General features: G+C 45.9%; 1 protein-coding gene across 1 annotated transcript in view; it reads left to right on the top strand.

Annotated features, from left to right (window-relative positions):
- The window catches only part of GALNT10 (polypeptide N-acetylgalactosaminyltransferase 10), a 225,346-nt gene that overhangs the window by 75,116 nt on the left and 123,920 nt on the right, over positions 1 to 26,310 (top strand). Inside the window, exons 2-3 of the mRNA XM_047092171.1 lie at positions 18,262 to 18,364; positions 20,848 to 20,986. Of these exons, the coding sequence (XP_046948127.1) occupies positions 18,262 to 18,364; positions 20,848 to 20,986 (242 nt within the window). The remainder of the gene's footprint in view (positions 1 to 18,261; positions 18,365 to 20,847; positions 20,987 to 26,310) is intronic.

The following is a 26,310-nucleotide window of genomic DNA, read 5'->3' as shown; positions in this document are numbered from 1 at the left end:
CAGAAGTTCATAGAACTTTCATGGTCTAGTCTCAGAAGTCACATTGTGTCTCTTCTGCCAGGCTCTGTTGGTTGAGATATTCACAAAGGTCTGTGCATCTTCAACGGGAGGAAACCTAGATTCTACCTCTTCTTAATGGGCTTGTAGAATGGTTTTAGAAGAATACGTGGGACCTAATGTTACAAACGCCTTTGGAATGTATAATCTGCCATGCTATACGGGTTTGCATTAACCTTGTTTTGCAACAATTACCACACCCTTTGCGGCTGAAAACAATGCACATGTATTAGCTTATAGTTTTATAGGTCATGAGTCCAAGCAGACTTAGCTGGGTTCTCTGCTCAGGGTCTCACAAGGTCACAATCAAGGCGTTCACCAGTCCAGGCTCTTTTCTGGAGGCTGTGAGAAAGAATCCACTTCCAGGCTCATTCAGGTTGTTGGCAGGTGGTTGTAGGATCGGAGTCCCCATTTCCTCGCTGGCTGTCAGCTTGGGGTTGCTGTCTCCTCCTGGAAGCTACCCACACATGGTCCCTCGATCTTCAAAGCCACATCGAATCCTCCTCACTCTTTGAATCATTTTGACTTCTTAGGCTGCCAGATGGAAGAGACTCTCTGCTTCTTTTGTGTGTGGTTAGATTGTGTCAACCTGGATAATGTCCTTTGTTCTGTACCACAGTGTAATCAGAGCAGTAACATCTCATGTATCCACAGGCCCCACCTACACTCAATGGGAGAGGAGAATAACAGAATGAGGGTCATTGGGAGTCATTCTTGGAATTCTGTCTACCACAGATGGTTTGGTTCACAATGAATTGGAAATTAAAACAAAGTGGTTCTTCATCGCAGATAGTTTGAAAGCATTGGTTTAGAGTCCACTAGAAAGGAATGACATGTATACAAATGGCTACAATTGGAAACCTTCAGGGCTAACTTCCAAAAAGAGAGGGGTAGAGAGCACAGGGAGAAGTTAGTGGGAGGAAGATTATTATTTAAGTGAAAGGGGATAGAATTAGAATATGGTATTTGAGGATCTGGTATTTGAATTGAGCATTAGAAAACAGGTGTGATTTGGATCTTTATTTGTTTTTAATTTTTTTTTTTTTTTTGAGAGGCAAAGCATGTGGCGGGGGTTGGGGGGGAGAGAGAGAGGGAGAGGGAGAGGGAGAGAGAGAGAGAGAGAGAGAGAGAGAGAGAGAGAGTGTCAGTCTCAATCAGGCTCTATGCTCAACACAGAGCCTGACACGGGGCCAATCTCGGGACCCTGGGATCATGACCTGAGATAAAGTCAAGAGTTGGACACTTAACTGACTGAACCACCCAGCTGCCCCTGATTTGGATCTTAAAAAAAAAAAAAAAAAAAAAAGAGGCAGGAGGAAAGGATTCCAGCAGTTTTATTTCTATGTTGGCACCTTTGGATGTAAACACAGAACTGAACTGAATCAGAGGACATTTTATCACTTCTCTGGGACCACAAACAGTGCTGCCTTAAAAACTCTACCCCAGGGGCGCCTGGGTGGCGCAGTCGGTTAAGCGTCCGACTTCAGCCAGGTCACGATCTCACGGTCCGTGAGTTCGAGCCCCGCGTCAGGCTCTGGGCTGATGGCTCAGAGCCTGGAGCCTGTTTCCGATTTTGTGTCTCCCTCTCTCTCTGCCCCTCCCCCGTTCATGCTCTGTCTCTGTCTGTCCCAAAAATAAATAAACGTTGAAAAAAAAAAATTAAAAAAAAAAAATTAAAAAAAAAAAAAACAAAAAACTCGACCCCAGAGCTCAGTGAGTGACTTCAAACAGTAACCATGTATTATCCCTTCCAGGTCTTCAGATCATTTGGGTCACTTCCCTGGTCTTGGCTGCGCTGTGCCATGTGTCTCTGGCTAGCCGTGGGCGGGCTGGGTGGGTGCATCTTTGGGGTTTGGCTCTCTGTCTAGGATGACCACGGTTCTTCTCCCCATGTCTCCTCCTCCACTGGCCCCTCAACACCCCTCTAGCTTACTAGCCTGGGCTTGTTCCCTAGGGGTATGGGGGGCAGAAGAACAAAAACCAGGGGTGGGAAGAGTGCAAGTCTCTTGAGGCTTCACGCTTGACACACTGTCACTTCTGCCTCCTTCTGTTGGCCAAAGCAGGTCACGAAGCTGGCCCTGATTCAGGAGGTGGGGCAAAAGACTTCATCTCTTGATGAGAGGAGCTTCGGGGTCCCATCGCAGAGGACATGGATACAGGGAGGGGTGGAAGATGGGGGCCACTTCTGCAATCCGTCTACCACAGTCACCCTGAGAAATCTGCCCGAATTCTCTTCAGGAGAAACAAGAGCCTCTTTTCCAGCCTCAAATGCCTTGTTTCTCCAGCTAACCAGAGAAAGTTAAATATGAGAAACCACTATGAAAAGGTGAAGTGATCCATTAGCCAGAGTTATAAGAAGCCAGGCTTTTAAAATAGTCCGTACTCTTCTGTGTGGACATTCCTGGACAACCTTACCACCTCTGCTTTTGCGGTGCCTTCACCAGCCCACATTATGTTCATCCTTCAGTGCCCTCTGCAGAGCTGTTTCCAGAACAGTTATTCTAGAATAATTCATGGCTGTTCTTTTAGATCTCAGTGGCAGTTTTTTTTAGAAGGAAATGATCTCAAATCTGGCTCTACCATAGACAGAAACTGTGTCTTTTATGTATCATAGTCTCTGGAGCATGTAACCCAGAGCCAACAAATAGTAGTTGCACAATTAATGTTCATCAGATGGATGAATAGCTGGATGAATGGATGTGTTAGTAGACACAGATGACAGATGCCTCAGTAGGTGACTGAAGCTTTATTTTAGAGAATCTTATATTATCATAAACTTTATTTCCCTCCTTCCATGTCAGTATGTCAGCGTGAAATCTTCACGTCATTGTTCCACGTCTACGTGCTTCAAAGCAAAAACCAAAAAACTGACTGCACATTGCAGAGGGGAGGAATCGTGTTGTATTCTTCCTCATAAACCCTGTCATTAGCATCGCGTTTCAAAACAAGGTCCCTGAGTTCCCCAGGATGCTAATCATTTGCGAGCAGGCGGGGGTGGGTGGGTGGGGGAACTTCTCATCAAATAAATTTGTGAAATGTTGGATTACACAAAGCTAGGCAGCTCTCTTTTCTGTGACACTTTACAGAGCCTAAGTATGTTAACATCCATTGTAAATTTCCAGGGGGGCATTAGAACATGTAAGGGTTGAAAATTGGAAGAATTAGCTTTCTGTGGGAGATGAGGGAGAAGGAGGGAGGTCTCTTTTTAGTGTGGTAAAAGGTATGTAACAATATTTATCATTTTAACCATTTGTGGGAATATATTTCAGTGGCATTAAAGACATCACAATGTTGTGTAACCATTAACACTGTACCCAAAACATTTCTCATCATCCCCAACAATAATGATTCCCTCTAAGCACTAACTCCCCTCTTCCCCCTGTTAACCTGTATTCTGCTTTCTGTGTGTATGAGTTTCCCTATTCTATATACCTCATGTAAGTGGAATCATATAATATGCATCCGTCTGTATCTGCCTTATTTCATTAAGCATAATATTTTCAAGGTCCATCCACGTTGTAGCATGTATCAAATTTTTCATGGCTGAAAAATATTCTGTTGTATGTCTGTGCTGTGTTTTGTTTATCCCTTTGTCTATGAAGGAACAGTCGACTCATTTCCACTTTTTGGGTATGTGAATAATGCTGCAGTGGACGTTGGCATAAAAATACCTATGTGAGGGGCGCCTGGGTGGCTCAGTTGGTTAAGTGTCTGACTTTGGCTCAGGTCATGATCTCACGGTTAGCGTGTTCGAGCCCCGTGTCAGGCTCTGCACTGACAGTTCAGAGTCTGGAACCTGCTTCGGATTCTGTGTCTCCCTCTCTCTCTGCCCCTCCTCTGCTTATACTCTCTCTCTCTCTCTCTCAAAAATAAATAAACATTAAAAAAACAACAACAACAACTGTGTGAGTCTTTGCTTTCAGTGCTTTTGGATACGTACCTAGGAGTGTAATTGCTGGGTCATCTGGATACTTCTATGATTAACCTTTGAGAAACCACCAAACTGCTTTCCGTAGTAGCTGTGAGATTTTGTATCCTCTCCATACAATCTCCAATTGTACAGGGGTTCCAGTTTCTCCACATCCTTGCCAACATTTGTTATTTTCCATTTTTAAAAATTATCACTGTCTGGATAGCTGTAAAATGGTATCTCATGGTAGTTGGGTTTTTTTTGTTTGTTTGCTTGTTTGTTTGCTTTGTCTTCCTGTTTTGTAATTCTCTAATTAGCTAGCATACAGTGTAGTCTTGGCTTCAGGAGTAGATTCCAGTGATTCATCACTTACATGTAACACCCAGTGCTCAACCCAACAAATGCCCATCATCTGTTTTCTCCACCCCCCACTGCCCCTCCCTCATCAACCCTCAGTTTGTTCTCTGTATTTAAGAGTCTCTTGTGGTTTGCCTCCCTCTCTGTTTTTATCTTATTTTTCATGCCCTTCCCCTATGATCATCTGTTAACTTTCTCAGACTCCACATAGGAGGGAAATCAGATATCTGTCTTTGACTGGCTTATTTTGCTTAGTATAATACCCTCCAGTTCCATCCATGTTGTTGCAAATGGCAAGATTTCATTCTTTTTCATCAGTGAGTAGTCTTCCATTGAGTATGTGTACATTGCATCTTCTTAATCCATTCATCAGTTAATGGACATTTGGGCTCTCTTCATGATTTGGCTATTCTCATGGTAGTTTTGATTTGCATTTCCCTAATGACTAATGATGTTGAGCTGTAACATATGCTATGTGCATTCTGAATATAAGTCCTTCATCAAATATATTCTTGCAAATATATTCTCTTAGTCCATGGCTTGCCCTTAAAAGAGCAAAGGCTTTTAATTATACTGAATTCCAATTTATGCATATTTTATGCTGTTTGTGTCCTGTTTAAGAGACTGTCCCCTAAACTAAGGTTGCTAAAGTTTGCTCACTTACTTCCTTGTACAAATTGTATAGTTTTGGCTCTTACGTTTAAGTCAATGATCCATCTCAAGTGAATTTGTGTGTATAGTGTGAGGTAAGGATTGAGGTTTATATGTAGACATACGGATATCTAGTTGTTCCAACACCATTTGTGGAAAAGATTATCCTTTTCCATGGAGTTTCCTTAGCACCTCTGTTCAGAATCAACTGATGATACATCTAGACTCTCCATGCAGTTCCCATTGATCACATGTGTTTCCTTACTCAAGTACCACACTCCCTTGGTCACTGTGGCCCCAGAGCAGGCCTTGAAATTAGTGGATATTAAGCATTCCAACTGTTGCTCTTTTTCTATGTCCCTTGCGTATCAATTTCTACAAAGATTGCATTGAGTCCACAGATAGAGAATTGGCATCTTAACGATGTCAAGTCTTCTGATTTATAAACATATGATGTATCTCTCCATTTATTTAGAGCTTTGATTTCTTTCGTAGTTTTCGGTATTTAGGTCTTGCATATTTTTGTGAGATTGATCCCTCAAGTGTTTCATATTTTTGACGCCGTTGTAGATGGTATGTTTTATTTGAATTTCCAATGTTTCATTGTTGGTATTTAGCAGTGCAATTTGATTTTCATTTGTTAACCTCGTATCCTGTGACATTGCCGAACTCACTAGTTCTACCTTTTTATAGATTCCTTAGCATTTTTTACATAATCATGTTGTGGGCAGATATTTTGACCTCCATTCTATATTCAAAGAATAGAGATCTAGAAAGACAACGGACCTGCCTACTGTCCCACTCTTTGTACGTGTAGAGCCAGAAGTCTGAAAACTAGGTCTTTTGGATCCTCCTTCAGGGTTTTCGGTCTCACACCAAGTGATCTCTCAGGTTTTCAAGCCTCAAGAGAAGGAGGTCTGGAGGTTTGCAGTCCAGGGCTGGTGTGACATCTCCAGTCCCTGAAGTCTTCAGGAATCTAGGGCTCCTTCCCACCGGTATCCTCACCATCTCTAGGGAGTGGCCCTCCGTCTCATGATCCCAGTGGCACTTGCATTCTAGGCAGCAACACAGAAGGAACGAAGGTTTCTTCAGGTGGGTTCCGGGGAATGCCACACAACACCTGCACTCGCCTCTCATTGGTAGGACCTAGTCAGGCCACAGCTAGCTGCAAGGATGTCTGGGAAATATCTGCATGCTGAGAAGTCATATTCCCAGCTAAAATTCCAATTACTGTGACAGAAAAAAGAGAACAGCTCCTGGGGAACATAAAGTTTTAGAAATCACTTTAGGATCCAGGCAAAGCAGCTCTCTTTAGTTTTGGAACCCATTAAGTTGACCTGAAACCTTTCAGTCAAGAGGATAAAGTTAATCCTCAGAACCCATTTATGGTATGAATCCCTTGGGACTGTAGTAGACACTTGTGATCATGGATGACTTTCCTTTATCTAGAAAAGAAAACAAAAGATGTCTCTGCTCATTTGTTCATTCGTTTAACAAAAATTCCTATCTCCTACCCTCATGGAGGTCACAGTTTGAGGAGAGGCAGACGATAATGAAAGAATCACCCAAATGAATGTGCAAATCACAAAGGAGCAGTAAGGATGCCATCAGGGCACACTTAGAGATTATGATGTAGTCAAGGAGGTCAGGGAAGGCCCGCCCCTGAGAGTTGGGATTTGTTCCTACAGGGGTGTCTACTTGCATAGCAAAGTGGTGTGTTCTCAGAACACCATCCTGTGCACTGCTGTGTCTACACCTCATGTATCCTGCCTGGGGCACTGTATGTCTTAAGAGATCAGTGTGTAAGAACAAGAATGCCAGAGTGAGAGCAAGGTAGGGGTGGGGGAAGTGGTGGGGATACCACTCAAGGAGGTTCAGAGCCCTTTTTGGTTCCCACCCCAAGAGAAATGAAGAAGAGTTTAGAGGTTCCAAGATGGCAGATGGACGAGGCCAGGATCATAATCCATCAGAGACTTTCCTTTGGGGCCAAGAAGGAGCCCAAGGAGCTAAGTACCCAAAGGAGTTTTCTAATAACCGTAGCCATCTGTACGGAGACACTCCCCTAAGTGCCCGAGCCAGTCTCAGGGACCATCCATGCATTACGGCAAAGAGAGGGTTACTGGGTCCAGTGGGCCAACAGAGCAGAAAGAACCTCAGCTCCCATTCAGCACCTAGACTCTGTGACTCTGAGGCATGGCACATGGGAAGACCCTGGCAGTTGTGGGTGAGGGGAGGGCAGTACTAGAGGCGGGGAGAGCCATCAGTCACCTGCTTTTCCCACTTTCCCCTCCCCACTGCCCTGGGGACCTTTGCAAGCAGTGAACAGTCAGCAGCCTGAAGCTCTAAGACGGTAGAAGTCAGCCAGTGGCCCACACCTTACCAGGCGTTCTTGGGAATTCACTCTTCCAGCTCAAGGCAGGCATGGCGGATACATCCTGTCTTCTGGTCATTGCCAGCTGACTGTTAAGGGCCACTGGGAGCACAATACTGAGAGGATTCTCAGAGTCTGGGATCCACAAGGAAGAACATTATGATAACTTCATGATGCTGCCTTCATCCTGGTGTGATTGTGGTGAAGAAATAGGATGGCGTATGCAAGGATGCTTTGTCGATTGCAGAGTACTATCCAAATAATAACTAATAATGGTGGCTCTGATTTTTAGTGCTTCCTAAATACCAAACTCCGCTAAGACCTTTACTGGCTGTAGCTCATGTATTCCTCACAGGAACCTGTGTGCCAGATACTATTCATATCCCCCGTTTCATGTTTGAGGAACCAAGGCTTGGGGAAAACAATGTAACCTGCCTCAGGTCACACAGCTAGGAAGCAGAACTGTGACACAAGCCTAGGTGTTTCTGACTCCAAAGCAGGTGCTGTTACACAGTGGGTTGTGCTGTCTTCAGAGTATAGGGGATCCTGACTGTAATTAGTCCTATTAATAGAGCAAGTACTGAATTGCTTGGTGTCTCAGTTCTCATTCCCCAAGCAGGAGACCAATAAGATGTGTTTGCAGCCATTTTTCCACCCCTGAAAGCTAAGAAATTGCCTTGTATGCAGCTCCTCGTTTTGCCCGCCTTCCTCCATACACATCCACATCTGCTCTGCAGAGCAGGGCAGTGACCCTCTGTTGGGCTCCCTCCACCGAGCCTCTGAGAACACTCTGGAGGCTTTCCTGTGGTTGATCACTTACTGGCTAGACTGGGATTTGCAAGACCCCTTGTGAACAAGGCACAGAAGTATGATTCACTCCAGCGAGTTTTTCTTTCCCGAGAACGGACTATGTTCTGAGACGTGGGAGGGAGTGGGCAGATGTGTGTGGAAGGAACCATTAGCTGTGATGATTACGCTCATGGGGTGGTTGGCAGTTTGCAAAGCACTTTCCTATTGATTTTCTCTCCAGGCCTCAGTTTTGTCATCTTCAAAGTGGCTATAATGACAATAATAATATAGTAAAGTCTCATCTTACAAAAGGGTTAGGTTATAATAAACTCACCACTTTAGGGGGAAATAACATAAAATCAGAATGGCCCTTGACAATTGCCCATGGAATATAATGACAAACCACCTCTCAAAAGTCCAGTTTAGGCAGGACTTTTTTTCCCCTGGCTATAACACCGATGACGATTTCTTCAGTTGAAGTCATCGCAGTGCCTTCTGAGGTAGTGAAAGTACTTGTCTTCCAAGAGAAGGCTCACTCAGCACTGAAGTGCTCACATGCCAGAGGCTAGAGAGAACTAGGCCTCTAGGGACACCATCCATGGCACTGGCTCACTGAGCTTGGGGACGGGAGGATCGCCAGCCTCCCTGGTTATGATTTGTTTCTCTTTCTCTTTGACCATGTGTCATGCAATTCCTGAAGGTTACTATGCAGATGATACAGTTCTGTTAGGGTCTGATTTTGTGACTGGTTGTCCATGAACAGGATTCAAACTTGAAAGTAACATGTGATGGGGCAAACACCAGGCTAGACCAAGGGGGATCTGGGCTCAGACCCCAGGTCAACCCCACCTGCATCGACAGGACTTTGGGCTTATGGACCTTAAAGACAAACTTAATCACCCAAGTGTCAGAGTTCTCAGCCTGCATTTCTGGACTATAGACCTGCGGACTATAGACCCTTGTGACTCTGTTAAAAAAAAAAAAAATCTGTCCGTGTGCATCCCCACTTGTGTCTTCCTAGCCCATGCTGGCATCATCTCTGCCTATACGTATACGCTGTGAGAGCCTCCTCCCTTAGTTCTACCCTTCTTGGTCTCCTAATCCCTTCTCCACTGGGCTATAACACAGCCTGCCAAATGCAACCTGATCTTGCCACCTCCTATTATATAAAATCTCGGGACAGACAAAATCCTTACACCTGCCCACCTCTCATCCCCATCAGCCTTTCCCTCCTCGTCTGTGTGCCACACACACTGCTTTCTTTCAGTCCCACCTGTGTTTCATCTGTGCCTTGCCACAGGGCCTTTGCACAGCCTTGCTTTTCCCTCTGTCAGGAATGCTCTGTTTTCCTCTTTCAGTTGAATTAACTCCTAATCATACTCCCTCTGTTTCTTCAGGGAAGCCTCCCCTAACCTTGCTGATGGGATCAAACCCTCCTGATCTGATCTGAAAGAAAGGAACCTTTTTGCACCATGTACTTTTTTTTTTTTTTTTAATGCACACACCACTGTAGCTGTTCCAGTTTATTTGTGGTTCTGGATTAAAGTGTATAGTCCCCCCTGCCACACACCATACTGTAGCTCTATAAGAGCAGGGTCCTTGTCTGTCTTGCTCCCCAATATCCTGGACACATAGCACAGAGTCTAGCATGTGCTTGTACTCATTAAACATTTAAGTGGGTGGATGGGTGGGTGAGAGACTCAAATGAACATTATAAAATTATGGATCAGAGTATTGTGCCCCCCCCCACACACACACCAGGTGATAAAACATTTGGGAACTTCTTCTGAAGAAAATAGTACAAGTTGATGTCATTCTTTTAGAATGGAAGCAAGAAGTTACTAAAGATTCCATTTGCCCTTTAGATAATAGACATTACAAATATCTTGGCTATTTTTCTCTCTACTGCTTGAAAAAGTCTCTTAATGAGCTTTCACACCTTAAGTAGCAAATGACCTTTTCTAGAGCCATCTATACAAAAGGTGAATTGGACAAGTGGATCTGCCTTTGAAAGTACAGAATCAGCCTTTTTAAACGGTGGTTCCTGTCTGTGAATGACCTTGCCCTCTTAGGAAATGGGGCCCCTTCTAGATTTCAGATTCCAACATCCTGGCATCGAGACTGCGGAGTTATCAGAGCTGGGAAAATGGACAGTTGCTGAGTGGAACAGCAGATGCACCTGACCTGCGCTCAGCAGACTCAAGGCAGTCTCGTGGTCACTGGGCTGTAGTGTCTTCATCCCTCATAGACAGTGCCCTTTACATTTCATGGTTGTCTCATACAGCTTGGTACTGGTTATGGTGAAAGGCAGGTTGTCTCTGAACAGCAGCCTACCAGATAGCGGTTGGGGTAAGGTCAGCCCTATAGAAGTCTGACCCAGGGAATGCCGGAAGGAGAGTGGTCCTGGGCCAGAAAGAGGGAACCTTTCCTCTGAATGAAAACAAGATCCTCCAGGAAGAGGAGGATTCTGAGATGAATTGCAAGTGGATAGGTAGTAACATTTTATTCTTGGAGCTCTACCCCCACCTGCTCCTTGCTCAGAGACCTTCTGTGGCTCCCACCTGCTGAACAGCTCCAGTGTAAGGTGCTCAGAGTCCGGTTCAGACTTCCTGGCCTCATGGCCCATGACTCTCTTTTGTACTCTACTCACTCCAGCCGAGTCAAGCTCTTTGCCGTTAAGTAAACATGTCCCTTACTTCATGAAGTCCCTTTCTTTGTAATGCTTTCCCTCCAACTAGATTCTGACAGCCGCCCCCCCCCCACTCCCCCCCATTGCTGCCTGTCAAAATCCTACCCATCCTTTCAGGCAACTCTCATAGACTCTGCTTCTGTAGGAATCTTTGCCTGATTGTCCCAGGTAGAATTTAATCTTTGGTTCTTGTAAATACCTACAGAATTTATCCGTACAACTTTCAGCGCCCTTATGTTAGTATTGTGTGTTTTTTCCTCTTAGGTACTTGTCACATATCCATGCTATTTGTTGATTCCAGGGACTATCTTATTTATCTTTGTCTCCCCCACAGTTCTTTGGACATAGTAGGTCCCTGATTTACCAACAGAGTCATCCTTATTTGTTGGATGAATGAATAAATAAAAACAATCCAGCTTATGTCCTCAAAACTCATAAAGGAAGTACATTTATCCAGTTGTCCAAACTCCCTTGCTTAAAGTAACTTTATGCTTTCAGTAAATCAAGCTGTACCTGGCCCTCTTTGAAGTATAACCTTGCAGGCAACCTTGAGGAGAATGCTTTGCTGTATGCGTGTGTGTGTGTGTGTGTGTGTGTGTGTGTGTGTGTGTGTGAAGGTTATTAGAATAATCTACTTAGCAGATAAACAAACGTTTGGAATTATACAGAGTCATTTAAACCTCAAAGCAAAATCATTCCAGTGCCTTTGTAGAGTTGGGTGAAAGGAGGGTCAGGGGGAGCAGCCATGTTAAATTTGCAGCAGAATCTGGTCTGTAATATGTCTTCAGACCCTGGCTGCAGCAGATGACCTTCTCGGTTTGACTTTGGGCGTTGCTGTTTTGGAGCGTATCACCCGTTTTCCGTATTTTGAAGACACTCGCCAGCTGAACGAGGGATGCCAGAGTCCTCTGAGTGGGAGTCGCAGAGTCTGCAATGTTGGGATTAGAGTGCACTTTGATAGATCTTTCTTCTTGGGCAGAACACAGTTGGCTTGCTTCACCATCTTTCTTTCTGCCCTCCGAAGGGTGCCAGGCACGCTAAATAGTGATTCAACAAAAGATTAAAATTCCGTCTGTGTGTGTGAGTGTGTGGCTGTTTGAACACTAATCGATTCTTTCCGTGGAATGTTAAGTAAAAGCACGCAGATACCAGAAGCAGTTATTTAGAGCAGCCAGTCGAAATCCATTTCCCATTTATTGTTTAATGGGATTGCCACGTTAATTCTGCCAGTCTCCTCCACAGACTCTCCCTCACCTCTCTTTCCATGCTCCCTCCCAGCCCCTTTGATTCCTGTGGCAAAAGGACCTCTGGAAACCAAGGGCAAGAGATGGTTGCTGAAGGGAAGCAGTCACAGCTTTCACAGACAAATGTTCGAGTCTGTAGAATTAAAGAAATTTACAGTTGGCCCTGGATTGAAAATCCAGACATGCTTGCTTGCATAATATTAAGTGATTGCTATTGCGGAGGAATTGCTGTCTTTTGAGAAGTGCTGTCCACGCCTTTCTTGTTGCTAAGGGTCCTGTGACATTTGTTTCTATTGCAGATTGCCACTCTTAACTAGGAACTTTCTTCTTTTCTGAAGAATTTCCACCTGGGTACATGCCCTCCTGTGAATGAGGAGACTCTCTAAATCCTGTTATCAGCAGTGGCCACTTGCATCAGCTCAGGTGTTACATAGGTTGCGTCTACAGGGCTTATGGTTTTATTATTTGATTCCCGCCCTCTTCTGTTCCTCCAGACGTAGCTATCATAAACACCGGGTGATAAGCTTTCTCTAAAAATAATGTATTACTAGGCCCCCTTTACCGAGAAGGCCTGACTTTGTGCCAGACACTGAGCTAGATGCTCTGTATTGATTAGCTCAGTTCATTCTCCCCAACAACCCACAGGTTATGGTTATTCTGTTAGTTTTCCCTATTTATCAGTCAGGGAAATTGGGGTCCACCTACCCCAGAAGTGAAACCTAGGTTTTTCCAACTCTGGAGCCGGAATGCTCTGAGTCATTAAACTAGGCAGCCTGCCCCTTTGATGAGCAGCCCTCAGTCATTCAGCTGGTATTTATTGAGGGCCTAAGATGGACCAGGTGTTGGCCTAAGAACGCACGCTGATGAACCAAAACAGGTGATGCCCCTGCCTTCAAGAGGCTCACAGTCTGTCCCAGGGAGGGAACAGCCAGATCTGGTTTGGGCTTTGGGGCTGGCAAGCCAAGGAATTTAGGGAAAATCTGTTCTATTCTGTTAGCCTCAGATTTCATAGCGAGACAGCTACATTTAGACGAGTGGTTTTTCCAGCTTTATTGTGAATCAGAATCACTTGGGGATTGTGTTTAAAAACACATTGGGCGCCTAGGTGGCTCAGTCAGTTGAAGGTCCAACTCTTGATTTCGGCTGTGTGATCCCAGGGTCATGGGATTGAGCCCCGCACTGGGCTCTGTGCTGATGTGGTGCCTACTCAAGATTCTCTCTCTGTCTCCCTCTGCCCCTCTCCCCCACCTGTGCATTCTCTCTCTCTCTCTCTCTCAATAAATAAATAAATAAATAAATAAATAAATAAATAAAAACACATCTTGGCTCCCTACCCCCAGGTACTTTGATATAATAGGTTCAGGGTGGGGCCAGGAAATTACATCTATAATGAGGGCCCAGGCCTCCCAAGAACCACCCTTTGAGAGAGACTGATTGGGCTGTAAGCCCCCATTAACATTTGTACAGGCTTTGTGTTGTGCTGCCAGTATCCCCAATGCCTGGCACAGGGTAGGTCTTGATAAACGTTTGGTGATAGTTTGGATGATCTGTCTGTGGGGTTTCCATGGATGGACCTCAGAGAGTCCTGAACCACTTGAAATTGACCACAACTTTTGTTCAGGTTCGTGGATAGGATTAAAAGAACCCTCTGAGCACTGAAAACTCTGTGATTTTAGGATTGAAACCTAAATTTTCTCCTACTGAAAGCTCAGACCTATTAAGTGTGAAGCAATTAATAGCAAACTTTGAGTTCTGTATCCAGGTGATCTGATGAGAAGATGTCAGTTTATAGTAGATTCTTAAAATTCTAGAGGAGTTGATATCCACAATTTATGTGAAAATTCTGGAAGTTCTTGGGATGCATCCTGTTTTTATGATTTCTCACTTCATCTGAATGTACCTTTTGGGTCAGTAGTGCTGTCTCCATTTTCCAGGTGGGAAAATTAGGGTGCTTGTGGCTTCTGGACCTTGTCCAAGGTCACAACACAAGGACTCTCTTCACTGAAGACTAGCCTGGGAGTCAGAGAACATGGTTCTTATCATCCTGCCTGCTTATGTGGCCTTGGTTGGGTAGCTGGGCCTCTTTGGGCCTCAGCTTCCCCATCTGTAAAATGAGGGAGGAGTGGACTAATTGATTCTGAGTATCTGCTTAGCTTGGATATTTGAGGACTCTCTATATCTATGTGCTTAGATGTGCAGAACTCCCTGTGTCTGTAGGCTCTGACGTCCTCTTTGCTTAGGGAGATGGAAGGGCCAGTGGGACCACCTGAACAGCATAGATCCTGTCCACAGAGCATTCCAGAAGGCCAAACATCATAAAAGCAAAGGGCAGTGCAGGTCGTAGAAGCTGAGGGTGTGAAACGCCCAGAATTTTGGAACCTCAACTCTCTACCCTGTCAGTTCAGCAATTCACTGTTCATTCTGAGAACAAGATTCAAGGAGCCTACTTCCATGAGGTCACAACTGTGTGATTCAATCCCGTGCCGCATTTCCCATGTCGAGGGAAGACTTTGATGAACAGATGGAGGAAACAGAGCCCTCCGTGGAATTTTAGACTCTTGAAATGTCCTTTAAGGGTCACCTAGCCCTTGCTACTCAGTGTCCTTCATGAACCACCTGCATCAGCATCACCTGGGAGCTTGTTAGATGTGCAGAGTCTCAGTCCCCACATCAGAATCTGTGTTTAACAAGATCTCCCACCCCTGCTCTGTGATCGCACTGCACATTAATTTTTTTTTTTTTTTTTGAGAGACGGGGAGAGAGAGGATCCCATTTAGGCTCCACACTGTCAGCACAGAACCCAATGTGGGGCTCAGTCTCACGAACTATGAGATCATGACCTGAGCTGAAATCAAGAGTAGGACGCTCAACCGACTGAGCCACCCAGGCGCCCCTGCTGATTTCATTTTGAGAAGCACTAGCTCCAGTCCAGCCTTGAGTCCCCTCTTTCACATCCTGATGAACTATCAAGCATCCTATTCCTGGCCTCCTCTAATATCTTCCTCCTAGTTGGTCCTGTTTCATCCTAGCACGATCCAACTTTTGGAATTTCTTCTCTACCTTGAACGAAGCCCCCTGCCATTGTCGCTCATTCTAGCCTCCGGACCTCAGAGAACAAGATAACTCCTTCTGTGTTCCCCATGGCTTCTCATCTCCTAGTCCTCCTAACACACAGTTTCTAATTGCAGCACTGTACATCGTATATTATACAATAGTGTGTATTGAGGCAATATTCAGACTCGCTGCGGCCAGGCAAGCGACACAAATGAGAGATGGGAACCAGATGAAAAGCAGTAAGGAATGGTAGGGACTGTGGCAAGCTGGAGAGGCTTGCCTCACCTAAGCAGGGCAGTTCTTGTCACTCCCCGCTGAGGAGCTGAGGGAACTCAGCCTGAACATTGACATGTCTTGAGTTTTCAAGAGAAGCCAAAAATCTTGATAGAACAATAGGAAATCTCCCTTCCCTGCCTGCCCCCCACCGCCGCACTGGCAATTAAGAAACAAGATGAAACAAAAACAAAACCAAACCTCAAAACCCACCAGATTGTTTTTGCTAGCGACCATACTTAAGGTTTTTGTGACCTTTGATGATCAATCTGTTCAACTTGGATACTAGAGCCCAGGTTTGGTCTGAGCAGCTCAGAGCAGGCAGGATTATGGCCTCTTTATTCGAGACTAGTAGTTCTTAAACTCAAGAACGGCTTAGGACCTCTTGGAGGACGTGTGTGTGTGTGTGTGTGTGTGTGTGTGTGTGTGTGTTATGGGGGGGTGGGGCAGAGAGAGAGGGAGAGAGAATCCCAAGCAGGCTCCATGCTGCCAGCACAGAGCATGATGCAGGGCTTGAACCCACGAAGCTGTGAGATTGTGACCTGAGCTGAAATCAAGAGTTAAATGCTTAACCAACTGAGCCACCCAGGCGCCCTGGAGGACTTGTTAAGACATAGATCTTAGGGCCTCCCCCCACCAGGGTTTCTGTCTCAGGAGGACTGGGGCAGAGCCCAGAGCCCAGGAATTAACATTTTTCACAAGTTCCCAGGTGGGGCAGTGCTGCTCATACTTTGAGAACCTCTTTAGATGGGCTTCTTCCATTTAGGTGGCCTCAGTCTGCAGAGCCTCTTGGTTCCACCAGTGAGCTGAGCAGTCACCTGAAGTTTCCAGTCTTTGGGTAGCAGGAGAAGGAAAAGGAATTGGGAGGGAGGGCTGGACAAAACATTGCTAAACAGCCCTTGACCCATCCCTCTTGACATCTCAGTGATGGAGTATTTCTTGGGCAGGCGCCTGACCCACCCCAAGGCTTGGCTGCTCTTCAAAATGGAGATGTGGCCCTGATCAGTTTCCACTTGTATTTGTTCATTTATTAGGAGATTTGGTTGTCGGTTTGTTTTCAGCAGAGGACCTTTTTAAAATGAAATCCCGCATGGAATCCTGGTACAGAAAACAGACAGATGCATTGCTGGTGTGGTTCAAAGGGGGCCAAGCTCCTCCTCTCCGAACCCCTCGTCCCAAAGCAGCGCTGAGTGTCTCCTGTGGAAATGTAGCTGAATGCAGTGGAAACTTGCTGAAGGGGCTTCCAGCGCAGCCTCTGTGTTTTCTGAGAGCCCCGAGAACTGTTTGCAGGCACGTGGCCTTTGTTTTCACAGTTTTCCTTCCCTCTCTGACCAACACGTCTGGCATGCTAACTTTCAGAATTTGCTTCTTACAACTCAGGGAGAGGGAATGAATGCAAAGGATTGCGATTATCATTAGAGCTGATGTAAGGATATTGAGCCGTTGTGGAAAATCTGCTAACACAAGGATCAGCCAGAGACTTAAAAAATTGGCTTGGGGATGATTTTCTTCTGGTGGCTTCTTGTTAGTGCTAATGTCGCAGCGTGTCACATGCTGCGGGTCTTCGTAGCTAATTACATAGGAAAAAGGACTGTTGCCTCCTGCATGCCACAGTGGCAAGAACAAGTCTGCAAGATTTTTAATGGGCAAGGTGATGTGGAAAGCCATTCTCATTTTTGTGAACACAGGAAGACATTTAAACAGCCGTGCAGCGCAGCGTTACCTGGGGAAGGCTCTAACTGAGCCCCGCGGCCAAGTGTTTAGACTTCACTGTTGGCATGGGGAGGCATCGGTGCCCTGTGATGACCCCAGACAGTGGCATGCAACTCCTTTAATTAGGGAAACCACTTCCTAATGGGCACACCAGGATGGGCTCATCTCCCAGACACAGGAAATGCCTTCAGAGCCTGGCCCCAGAGGGCTGCTCTCTTGTGGCCGCTGTATTTTCCCATTTTTTTTTCAGCCATCCAATTGCTTGTTCATACACTCCGCACACACTGGCCAAATGTTCACCCTCTTGGGGACTAGGCTCTTCTGGCGACTGTAGAGGTGACCAAGAGCTGGCTTCTGCTTCTGTGCTCAGAGGTCCTCAGGCCCAGCCCAGCTGTGGCCACTCTCCACCACACCTGGAAGTCTATGCCCTGCCTCTCATTTCTGCTTACCTGAAGCTTAGCCCAAATGCCTTCACGTCTGTGAAATTATCTCCGGTTCTCCCAGGTGGAAGTGAACACCTGGGGCCCTGTCTCCAGGCCTCTGATCTAAGTAAGGTTCGCTTACCTGCCTTGTCCAGTATGTAGCCACGAGCCACCTGTGACTACTGGGCACCTGGGAAGGTCTGAATTAAGGTGAACACAAGTACAAAATACACCTGATTTCAAACCTAGTACTTTCGCAATGACGATATTTTAGGTAGGGTATATTGGGTTAAATAAAATATATTACCAAACCTAATTCATCTGGTTTTTGTTTGTTTTTTTTCTTTTAGCGTGAATACTAGAAAATCTAAAGTTACATGTGTGGCTCACATTTGTGGCTCACGTTAGATTTCTGTTGGACAGAGTCACACTTACTGCTTTCTCCCTTGGGGGAAAGGAAGGTCTGTCCATCTGTTTTCTCTCCTGCCGGTTTGTAGTTCCAGGAGGGTGGACATGTGTACCTGTCATCCTTCTGACCTTTGCCCACCTGACTGGCATATGGCCAGTGCTAACAGAGGTATATTGAGGGAATTAATAAATGAACAAATGGTGACAGACCATCAGTCAAAACCAACACGTCCCATAGGTAGTGCAATTTCTGGGACTCTGTTACTAAATTTATTTCCCCTTTCCTTCTTTTTCACAGTTGTTATGTTTTTTTTTTTTTTAAGGGCTCCCACAATCAGCAGAAGAAGATATTTTTCCTGGGAGATGGGCAAAAGCTGAAGGATTGGCATGACCAAGAAGCCATCAGGAGGGACGCCCAGCGCGTAGGTATGGACAGCGGTATTGCCGGCTGGCAGGTCCTGTGAAGTGTGTGTGTGTGTGTGTGTGTGTGTGTTTAGCAGGCATGTCTGTACCTCCTGTTGCCTCCCTCTCCATTTACCATCCTCCCTCCCCCTGCTTCCTGGGGGTCCCCCTCTTCACCTGTTAGCTGACCCCTTTCTCCACTCACACCATCAGGTCCACTGCCTTCAAGAGTTGTCCCTACTACCTTTATTGGGGAGTAGATGTCTCCTCCTCATGAGGTATTTTGCCACTAGAATGAAGAGCAGTCGTGATAAGAGCCAACATTTATTAAACACCTACGGTGAGCATGGAGGCCCGTGCTGCACACTTTGCACATTTTCTCAGTGAAACCCCAAGTCACCCTTTGTGGCCCGTTTGATGAGAAGGGGCCCATAGCTCAGAGACGCAGGGTAATCTGCCTGCAGTCACACAGTGAGAAAGAGGCAGGCTTGGGACTTGAACCCAGCTCTGGAGGACAGAGTCGATCCCTACCCAGCTCTGTAGCCATAAGACTGAACGGAGTTAGCAGGCTTCAGCTCAGGTTTTCTTTGGCTAATTAGTCTTTGGAGCAGTTCCTATTACACCAGGGAGTTGGGAAGGGTTGGGGGCGGGGGGAGTATATAGAAATTACGTGGAGAGTTGTCTCTAGAGAGCCTGGACTTAGGGGTCAGGAGGGTAGCCCCGACACCACGGACTGGGTGTTGTTGTGACAAGGAAAGGGACAGATTTGAAGCAACTTTACAAGGCTGGAAAGCACTGTACAAATAGAGGGATTGGTATTTTATTCATTTCATCCCAGTTAAAGGCACCACCACTATTGATTTTTTTTTTTTTTTAGATTACATTATGAAAAAAAAAAACCCAGACTATAACAAGCCTCCAAATAGAGCTGATATAATAACTGATGGTCAGGGAAATCTAAAGACATGACATGCATTTTTCTATAAGCCAGTGATTTAAAATGAAGTGGGGGTGGGTTCCGCTTAAGCTGGGATAGGAAACATTTGAAAAGAGCTGATTCTCCAGACGGATATATCAGAATTATCAGAACATTGGGCTAACTAGCAAGGAAAGAGTAAGCAGTGGAAACGGTATTAAGAATAATAATAACCAGCTTGTGTTGAGTGTGAACTCTGTGCCAGGCATCTGGCGTGGCATTGTCTCCTTAGTCATTACATTGGCCCTTCTTATCCCTGTTAGTACAAAGAGCAAACCCTGATCATCGAAAGGCTAATGGCATGCCCAGGGTGACATTGCTGGGAGTGGCAGGTTTGGGCCTTAAGCTGTACTCTGCCAGATTCTAGGGCCTGAGCTCTGAATTGCTTCCCGGTACCCACTCCTGAAACTTCCCTCCCCAGGCAGATGCTTCTGGCTCTTCTTTCTCTGCTTGCTGCATTTGTGTCCCTTGCGGAATCTGGCCTGGGCACTAGGCAGCAGCGTCTTCTCATGGAGCGTTGCAAGATGGCGGCGTCCTCTCTCTCACCTGGCCGGAGCCACAAGGCTGTAGGCACAGGCCTTGGCCCCACCTCTCAGCTTGCACCTTCCCATCAAGCTGATGTTGTCAGTGTTTACTTTGCAAAGTAAGTAGGGTGTTGCTCAGACTACAGGCTCCACAAGATGAGGTGATTTTTAATCAGCTGCTTTTATGACCATTTCTCTCCCATTGCAGATTCTTGGGCTGTTATTGCAGGGGTTGGTGTGGACATTCATACTCACCATCTGCACCCTGAGAACCCAGAGAATAATTTCCTGGACCATCAGGGTCTCTTTCCCCAAATGGATTGTGTAGAGAAAGGACAGCTAGCGCATTATCCACCCAAATCCATGACTCAAAGCAACATTTTTCAGGTAATCCTGGCCTAGGCTAGACAGATCTTAATTGTTTTCTGGCTTAAAAGATCAAAGCATCTTTTATCATTTGTGGCCATTTTTATTTGCATATGAAGTCTGCCTTGCCTAGAGAGTAATCCTGTTCCTCACAGGAGTGTAAGTGATTTATCGTTCATAAATTCTGTCATGGATGCAACTTCACATTTGAAATTCAGAGAGTTGGTGTGACTGGCCTGTGGTTGGTCAGCTCTTAAGTAGACCTGGCCTCCCATCTCAGTGGTAGGATCCATGGTCAGGAGTGTTTGGGGCCCCTGGCGGATTGGGGAAGCATGGGCTTTGGAGCCCACAGACCTGCTTTTATAACCTTCTTGAGTCTCAGTTTATCCATCTGTAGAATCAGGGTTCACAAATCCACCCTGATGGCTTGCTGTGGGCATTACATGAGGACAAGTACATGGCATGGCCATGGCTGAATAAACCCTCATTCCCCTGCCCCCTTTATACCCCAACCTCACAAAATCTGGAGGTCCGCTCTGTATCCAAGGCTAAAGTTTTACCTCTGTGGCTTAATTATATTTTTCATCCTTCTTCCCCCACCCCATTCAGTTAGCAACACTGACTTTGCTCTTTTCTCCTAGGAAATGGAGAACAAGGGAGACCTTACCCCATGACCGACGCTGAGCGAGTGGATCAGGCGTACCGAGAAAATGGATTTAACATTTACGTCAGCGATAAAATCTCCCTGAATCGCTCTCTCCCTGATATTCGGCACCCAAAGTGAGTGTAACGTCTCTCATCTTCTGGGATCTAAGGATTTTGCCCGTGGCTCTTGATGAGAATTAATTAAAGAAACAGGTACATAAAGCGCTGCTGGAGGAAATTCCCTCCTTGGTAGCCCAGGCCTTGGCGCGGAGGTTTGTGTGATCCAAGTCTCCTAGATTTAGCGGTCATGTGGCAGAGGGATGAAAGACAGCCAGTCTCCTTCCCCTTTGCAGGCAGTGGGACCCATGTATCCTCTGCATTTCCCCTCTTTGGCCCACGGGGAAGTTCAAAACTCAAGTTCAGACCATTGCAACGACAGCTTCAACCCTTGTGCTCTCCGTGAGGAGATACATTTTTATTTCCTTTTCTTAAACAGGGGACTTTGTTTTAGCTGCCGTGTGCACGTGGGTATTTGTGTCTTTTTTTTATAAGCTACCTCAAGTCATTTTGAGACAGGACACATTGTAACGATGATAAAGAGATAATAATGGCAGCTAACATTCATTGAACAGGTATCATGTGCAGGCACTTCGTTTGCTTTAAATGTCGTAAGTCCTGTAAGGCCACAGGCGGCCAAGAAGCTGAGCCAGGTCTCCAGCTCAACCAAAAACTAGACTCTGGACCTGAGGCTGTCCTGCCTCCCTAGGTGCCTTCAGTAGAGCTGTTGTGGTCGTGGTGATTTTCTGCTAGAGCGGTAGTGCCTAGAGTTGGTGTGCAGTACAATCACCTTGAAGGATGTTAGAGCCCAGGATTTTAAGCCTCACCCCCATAAATCCTGATTCAATAGATGTGGGTCAGGACCCAAGAACTTGCATTATGAACAAGCCCCCATGTGATGCTGGTGCAGCTTATCTTGGGTCCACACTACCACCAAAGGTAGAATGGGAGTCTAGAATGGGAATTCAGATGGGAATTCTACAGGAAGGCGGTATTGAGTGGCACCAGAGCATAAAATGTGCTGCTCAGGAATTAAGAAAGTAGAGCCCAGGAAAAGATCATAGCAGCTGACATTTACTAGGTGCTTACTGCATGCCAGGCATCATTCTTAGCCAGTGGTTCTCAGAGTGTGGTTCCCGACCAGCACCGTCATGGGCACCTAGGAGCTTATGAGACACGCGGATTCACGGTTTCAGCCTAGATCTACTGCAGCAAAAGCTCTTAGGAGGCACCCAGCAATCCATGTTTTAACAAGCCCTCCAGGTGATTCTGTTGCAAAGCTTAAGTTTTAGAAGATATTCTAGGTACGTTAAGCGCTTCCCTCACTCAGCCAAACCTTCCAAAAACCAACGACGTATGTACCTTTATTATCATCATTTTACAGGTAAGGAATTGAGGCACAAAACGGTTAGGTAATTTGCATGTGATGGCACAGCTGAGTAGTAGAGCTGGAACTTGAAAGCAGGGAGTCTGACGTAGCATCTGTAATCCGTAAGATCTTTGCACCTGTAAGAACGCAGTTGGTAGAAAGCAGTACAGGCACACCTCAGAGATACTGCCTGCTGTGCTCCAGACCACCGCAATAAAGTGAGTCAAATGAATTGTTTGGTTTCCTCATGCATACAAAAGTTGTGTTTACACTAAACTGTTTTCTGTTAAGTGTGCAATAGCATTGTGTCTAAAATCCAACGTACACCCCTTAATTAAAAATATTGCTAAAAAGTGGGGCGCCTGGGTGGCTCAGTTGGATAGGAGTCTGACTTCGGCTCGGGTCATGATCTCGCGGGTTCATGGGTTCGAGCGCCATGTTGGGCTCTGTGCTGACAGCTTGGAGCCTGGATCCTCCTTCCGATTCTGTGTCTCCCTCTCTCTCTCTATCTGCCCCTCTCCCGCTGGTACTCTGTCTCTCTCTCTCAAAAATAAGTAAACATTAAAAAATATATATTGCTAAAGATGCTACCCATCGTCTCGGCTTTCAGTGGCGGAGGGTCTGGCCTCAATGTGGATGGCTGCTGACAGATCAGGGTGGTGGTTACCGAAGACCGGGGTGGCTGTGGCAATTGCCTAAAAGAAAACAATAAAGTTTGCTGCATTGATGAACTCTTCCTTGAAAGAAAGATTTCTCAGTAGCATGTGATGCTGTTCGATAGCATTTACCCACAAGAGAACTTCTTTTAAAACCAGAATCAGTCCTCACAAACCTCACCTCACTGCTTTATCGACTCCCTTTTATGTAATGTTCCAAATCCTTTGTTGTCATTTCAACAGTCTTCACGGCATCGTCACCAGGAGTAGATTCCATCTCAACAAACCATTGTCTTTGCTCATCCATAAGAAGCAAGTCCTCATCCATTTTGGTTTTATCATGAGACTGCAGCTAATTCAGATATAATAACAAAAATGAAAACGTTTGAAATATTGTGAGAATTACCAGTATGTGGCCCACACACGAAGTGACCAAATAACTGTTGGGAAAATGGCACCAACAGACTTGCTCAACACAGGGTCGCCACAGGCCTTCAGTTTGTAAAAAACACAGTATCTATAGAACACAGTAAAGTGAAGTGACCTAAACTGAAGCAAGCCTGTAAGAAAGAATTAATCTTGGTGGCATGTTTGGGCTACTTACGAAATGCTTTCTGCCCTATTCCTATCTTTCAGTTCCCGCAGCAGTGCTGTAAGATTGGCCTTATTATCATCTCTGCTTTGTAGATGAGGAAACCACACAAAAGGGGTGCTGTTTATCCAGGATGGGCCCCATTCATGGGACTTCTTGCTGTGAGGGCAGGGAGTGTGGGGGCCTCGGAGCTCGGAGCGCTTGTCCGTGGCGTTTGCAATTTGTTTCGTGGTCTTTACTGTCAAGCCCAAGATTTTTCATCTAAGTCTGAGAATGTAGTTCAGATATCACTGATGTTGCTGGACACAGAGCTGTGACCTAACTCCGAGGGTCAGAAACTCAATTTATGTGTTTAGCCCCTTGCAGAGTTCAGAATTCTGCACTAATTTCATCTTGCTGGCTCTACGAAAGAAGTTCATCTGGGAACATTACACCCTCGCCTCAGCCGCTGTGCTGTGGCTCTGTGGGCTCTCAACTCTGGCTGTTTCTGGGGTGGTTTTAAAGATGTACAAGGGCCACGGTCCCACCCCAGACCACTGGAGTCTGAATCTCTGGGGGGTGGGGGTGGGGTCCGTCTTGGGTCTCAGTATTTTCTGAAGCCTTGGGAAGCAATTCTCACTTACATAACCAGGGCTGAGAAGTACTGGTGTCAATCAGGGAATATTTTTATAACGAGAGGGAGAAGCTAGGTGTGGACACAGCTTTCATCTGTCCATTCATCTGTTGAGTCACTAAATATATATGAATGGGCTACGTGCCAAGCCCTGTGCTTGACATCAGGAACACAACAATAAATGAGCCATGATTGCTGCCTCGTGCAAGAGGTGGGGACAGATGGGCTAAGCAGGTCATTACACCACAGATGAGAAGATCGGCAATAAGGGTAGACTCCGGGTGCTTTGGAACTCCCAAGGACACCCCCACCCAGCACCGGCCTTTGCGAGAAGACACTGCAGGTAGAAAAGTAGGCAAGAAGTGCACAGCCTTGGGCTTAAAAGTTCGAGTCTCCCAGCTGGATAGAGGCCCCCAGGTTGGGGCCTGGCCCCCATGTCTCCAGTGCACAACTCTTTCCCAACAGTTCAGAAAAAAGAAAGCTCTTCTTAATTTCGGAGTCCCGGGGCCCACAGACAAGTCTGTGGATAGAATTCAGGAGCCTCTAAAAATCTGGATGTGGAAAACACTGTGTTTTTCTTTTCACTAACCTCTAACTGAAGCATGGTGTTCCTTTCTGTTACGACTGTAGGCAACAAAGCACCTGTGAACTTGTCCCCAAAAGAAATCATTTACTTTTACATCACTTTATAGGTATCTAGAAATGTAATGAATGCTCATCACTACTTTGAAGTGAAGGTACTTTTTAGAACAGCCACTAGATCGTGTTGATTAATGTGTTAATAAGGAAACACTTTTATTACTATATTTCAGATTTTTAAGTTATTTTGATAACTGTATCCCAGTCCACTTGATTTCCTTTATAACCTGCTTTATTTTATGCATTATACAAGCTGCTCTGAGAAGTGACCATAGGCTTCACCAGCTTGGCAGAAGGGTCCAGGGCATCAGTGAGGTGAGGAAGCACTGTTCTAGATGGGTGTGAATTGAGCCAAAGGACGCCTCAGGCTCCTCTGTTCCCAGCCACCCCGCCAGCATCTAAGTCACCATGAAGGATGTCACTAAATCCAGTGCTCCTGACACTCCCCGCCCCTCTCTCCTGACCCCCTGGCTTTTCAGAATCCCTAGCTATGGAAGCGGACATTCCAGAAATGAGTTGACAGATGTCTTGAAGAGCTATTCCTTTTCTTCCTGGGCTGGGGAGGGGAGAGGGCAGGGGGTGCATCTTTCCTGCAGACCTCGGAAATGTGTGAGATTAGAGCAGTGGAGACACTCCCTCCCTCTGGTTTCTTTGAGCTGAAACAACTCCATCAGGAGCTGAGGTAATGTTTGCCTTTTACTTCTTCCAACTGAATTTTGGCAACATCACATCAAGAACAGGATTGAGGGGCTGTTTGTGCCAGCTGCATTTGCTTCCACCAGAAGCTGCACCAAGGACCATGGAGACCCAGAGAAGGGAAAGAGGGCAGTCTGACCCGACTTGCTGGGGCTTGTAAATGGGAGGTGGCCAGCTGGCTCAGCGGGCCTGCCCTCTGCACCCCCTGCCGAGGGAGCAGGAACAGAGGATGGCTGGTGCGCTGGCCCGCTTCCCCTGCTCCCTGGGAGGCGGGTTGGGCCGCACGGCGACCGTCCGTCCGTGGAGGCCCCTCCAGGACACAGAGCTGATGGCAACAGCCCCGACTGCTGAAGTGGCTGGGGTCCAAAGCTTCCTGTGCAAACTTCTCCTCTGAAAAAATGGTCATTTTCTCCCGTGCGAAGACCATCCATCTGAAAGCCATCAGAGAACATTCATGGTAGGAATGAAAACCATCTACACTCCTGACCTGCTTTACCCAGTCCCTTGGTTTAGCTTTCAGTAATGAATGAACCTGAATGGAATCTTTGTTGCAATAAAAGGCCCAAATCTACCAGATTCCTTTTTGTGAAATTAACTTGGTTGGTTTATGGTATGGGCTGAATTTCCTCAAAAGAACTTAGAAGTTTATATTATTATAATAGGCTAGTGTTCTGTTGATCGCCTTTACATCTCCAACAGGTTACAAAAGCAACAAGGGAGCCAATTAGAGTCTATACATTTTGACACACATTTATTAAATATATACTCTGGAAAGAAAGATCGGTTGCCAGCACAAGTTTAAATCAACCACATTTATAGCACTAGTTGTAATGATAA

Source organism: Lynx rufus, unplaced genomic scaffold (genome assembly GCF_022079265.1).
Source record: "Lynx rufus isolate CCGP_SWC_20201006 ecotype Redwood Valley unplaced genomic scaffold, mLynRuf1.p SCAF_1, whole genome shotgun sequence".
Taxonomy (NCBI): Eukaryota; Metazoa; Chordata; class Mammalia; order Carnivora; family Felidae; genus Lynx; species Lynx rufus.
The sequence above is the reverse complement of the archived record's forward strand: the minus strand, read 5'-3'. Positions and strand labels throughout refer to the sequence as shown.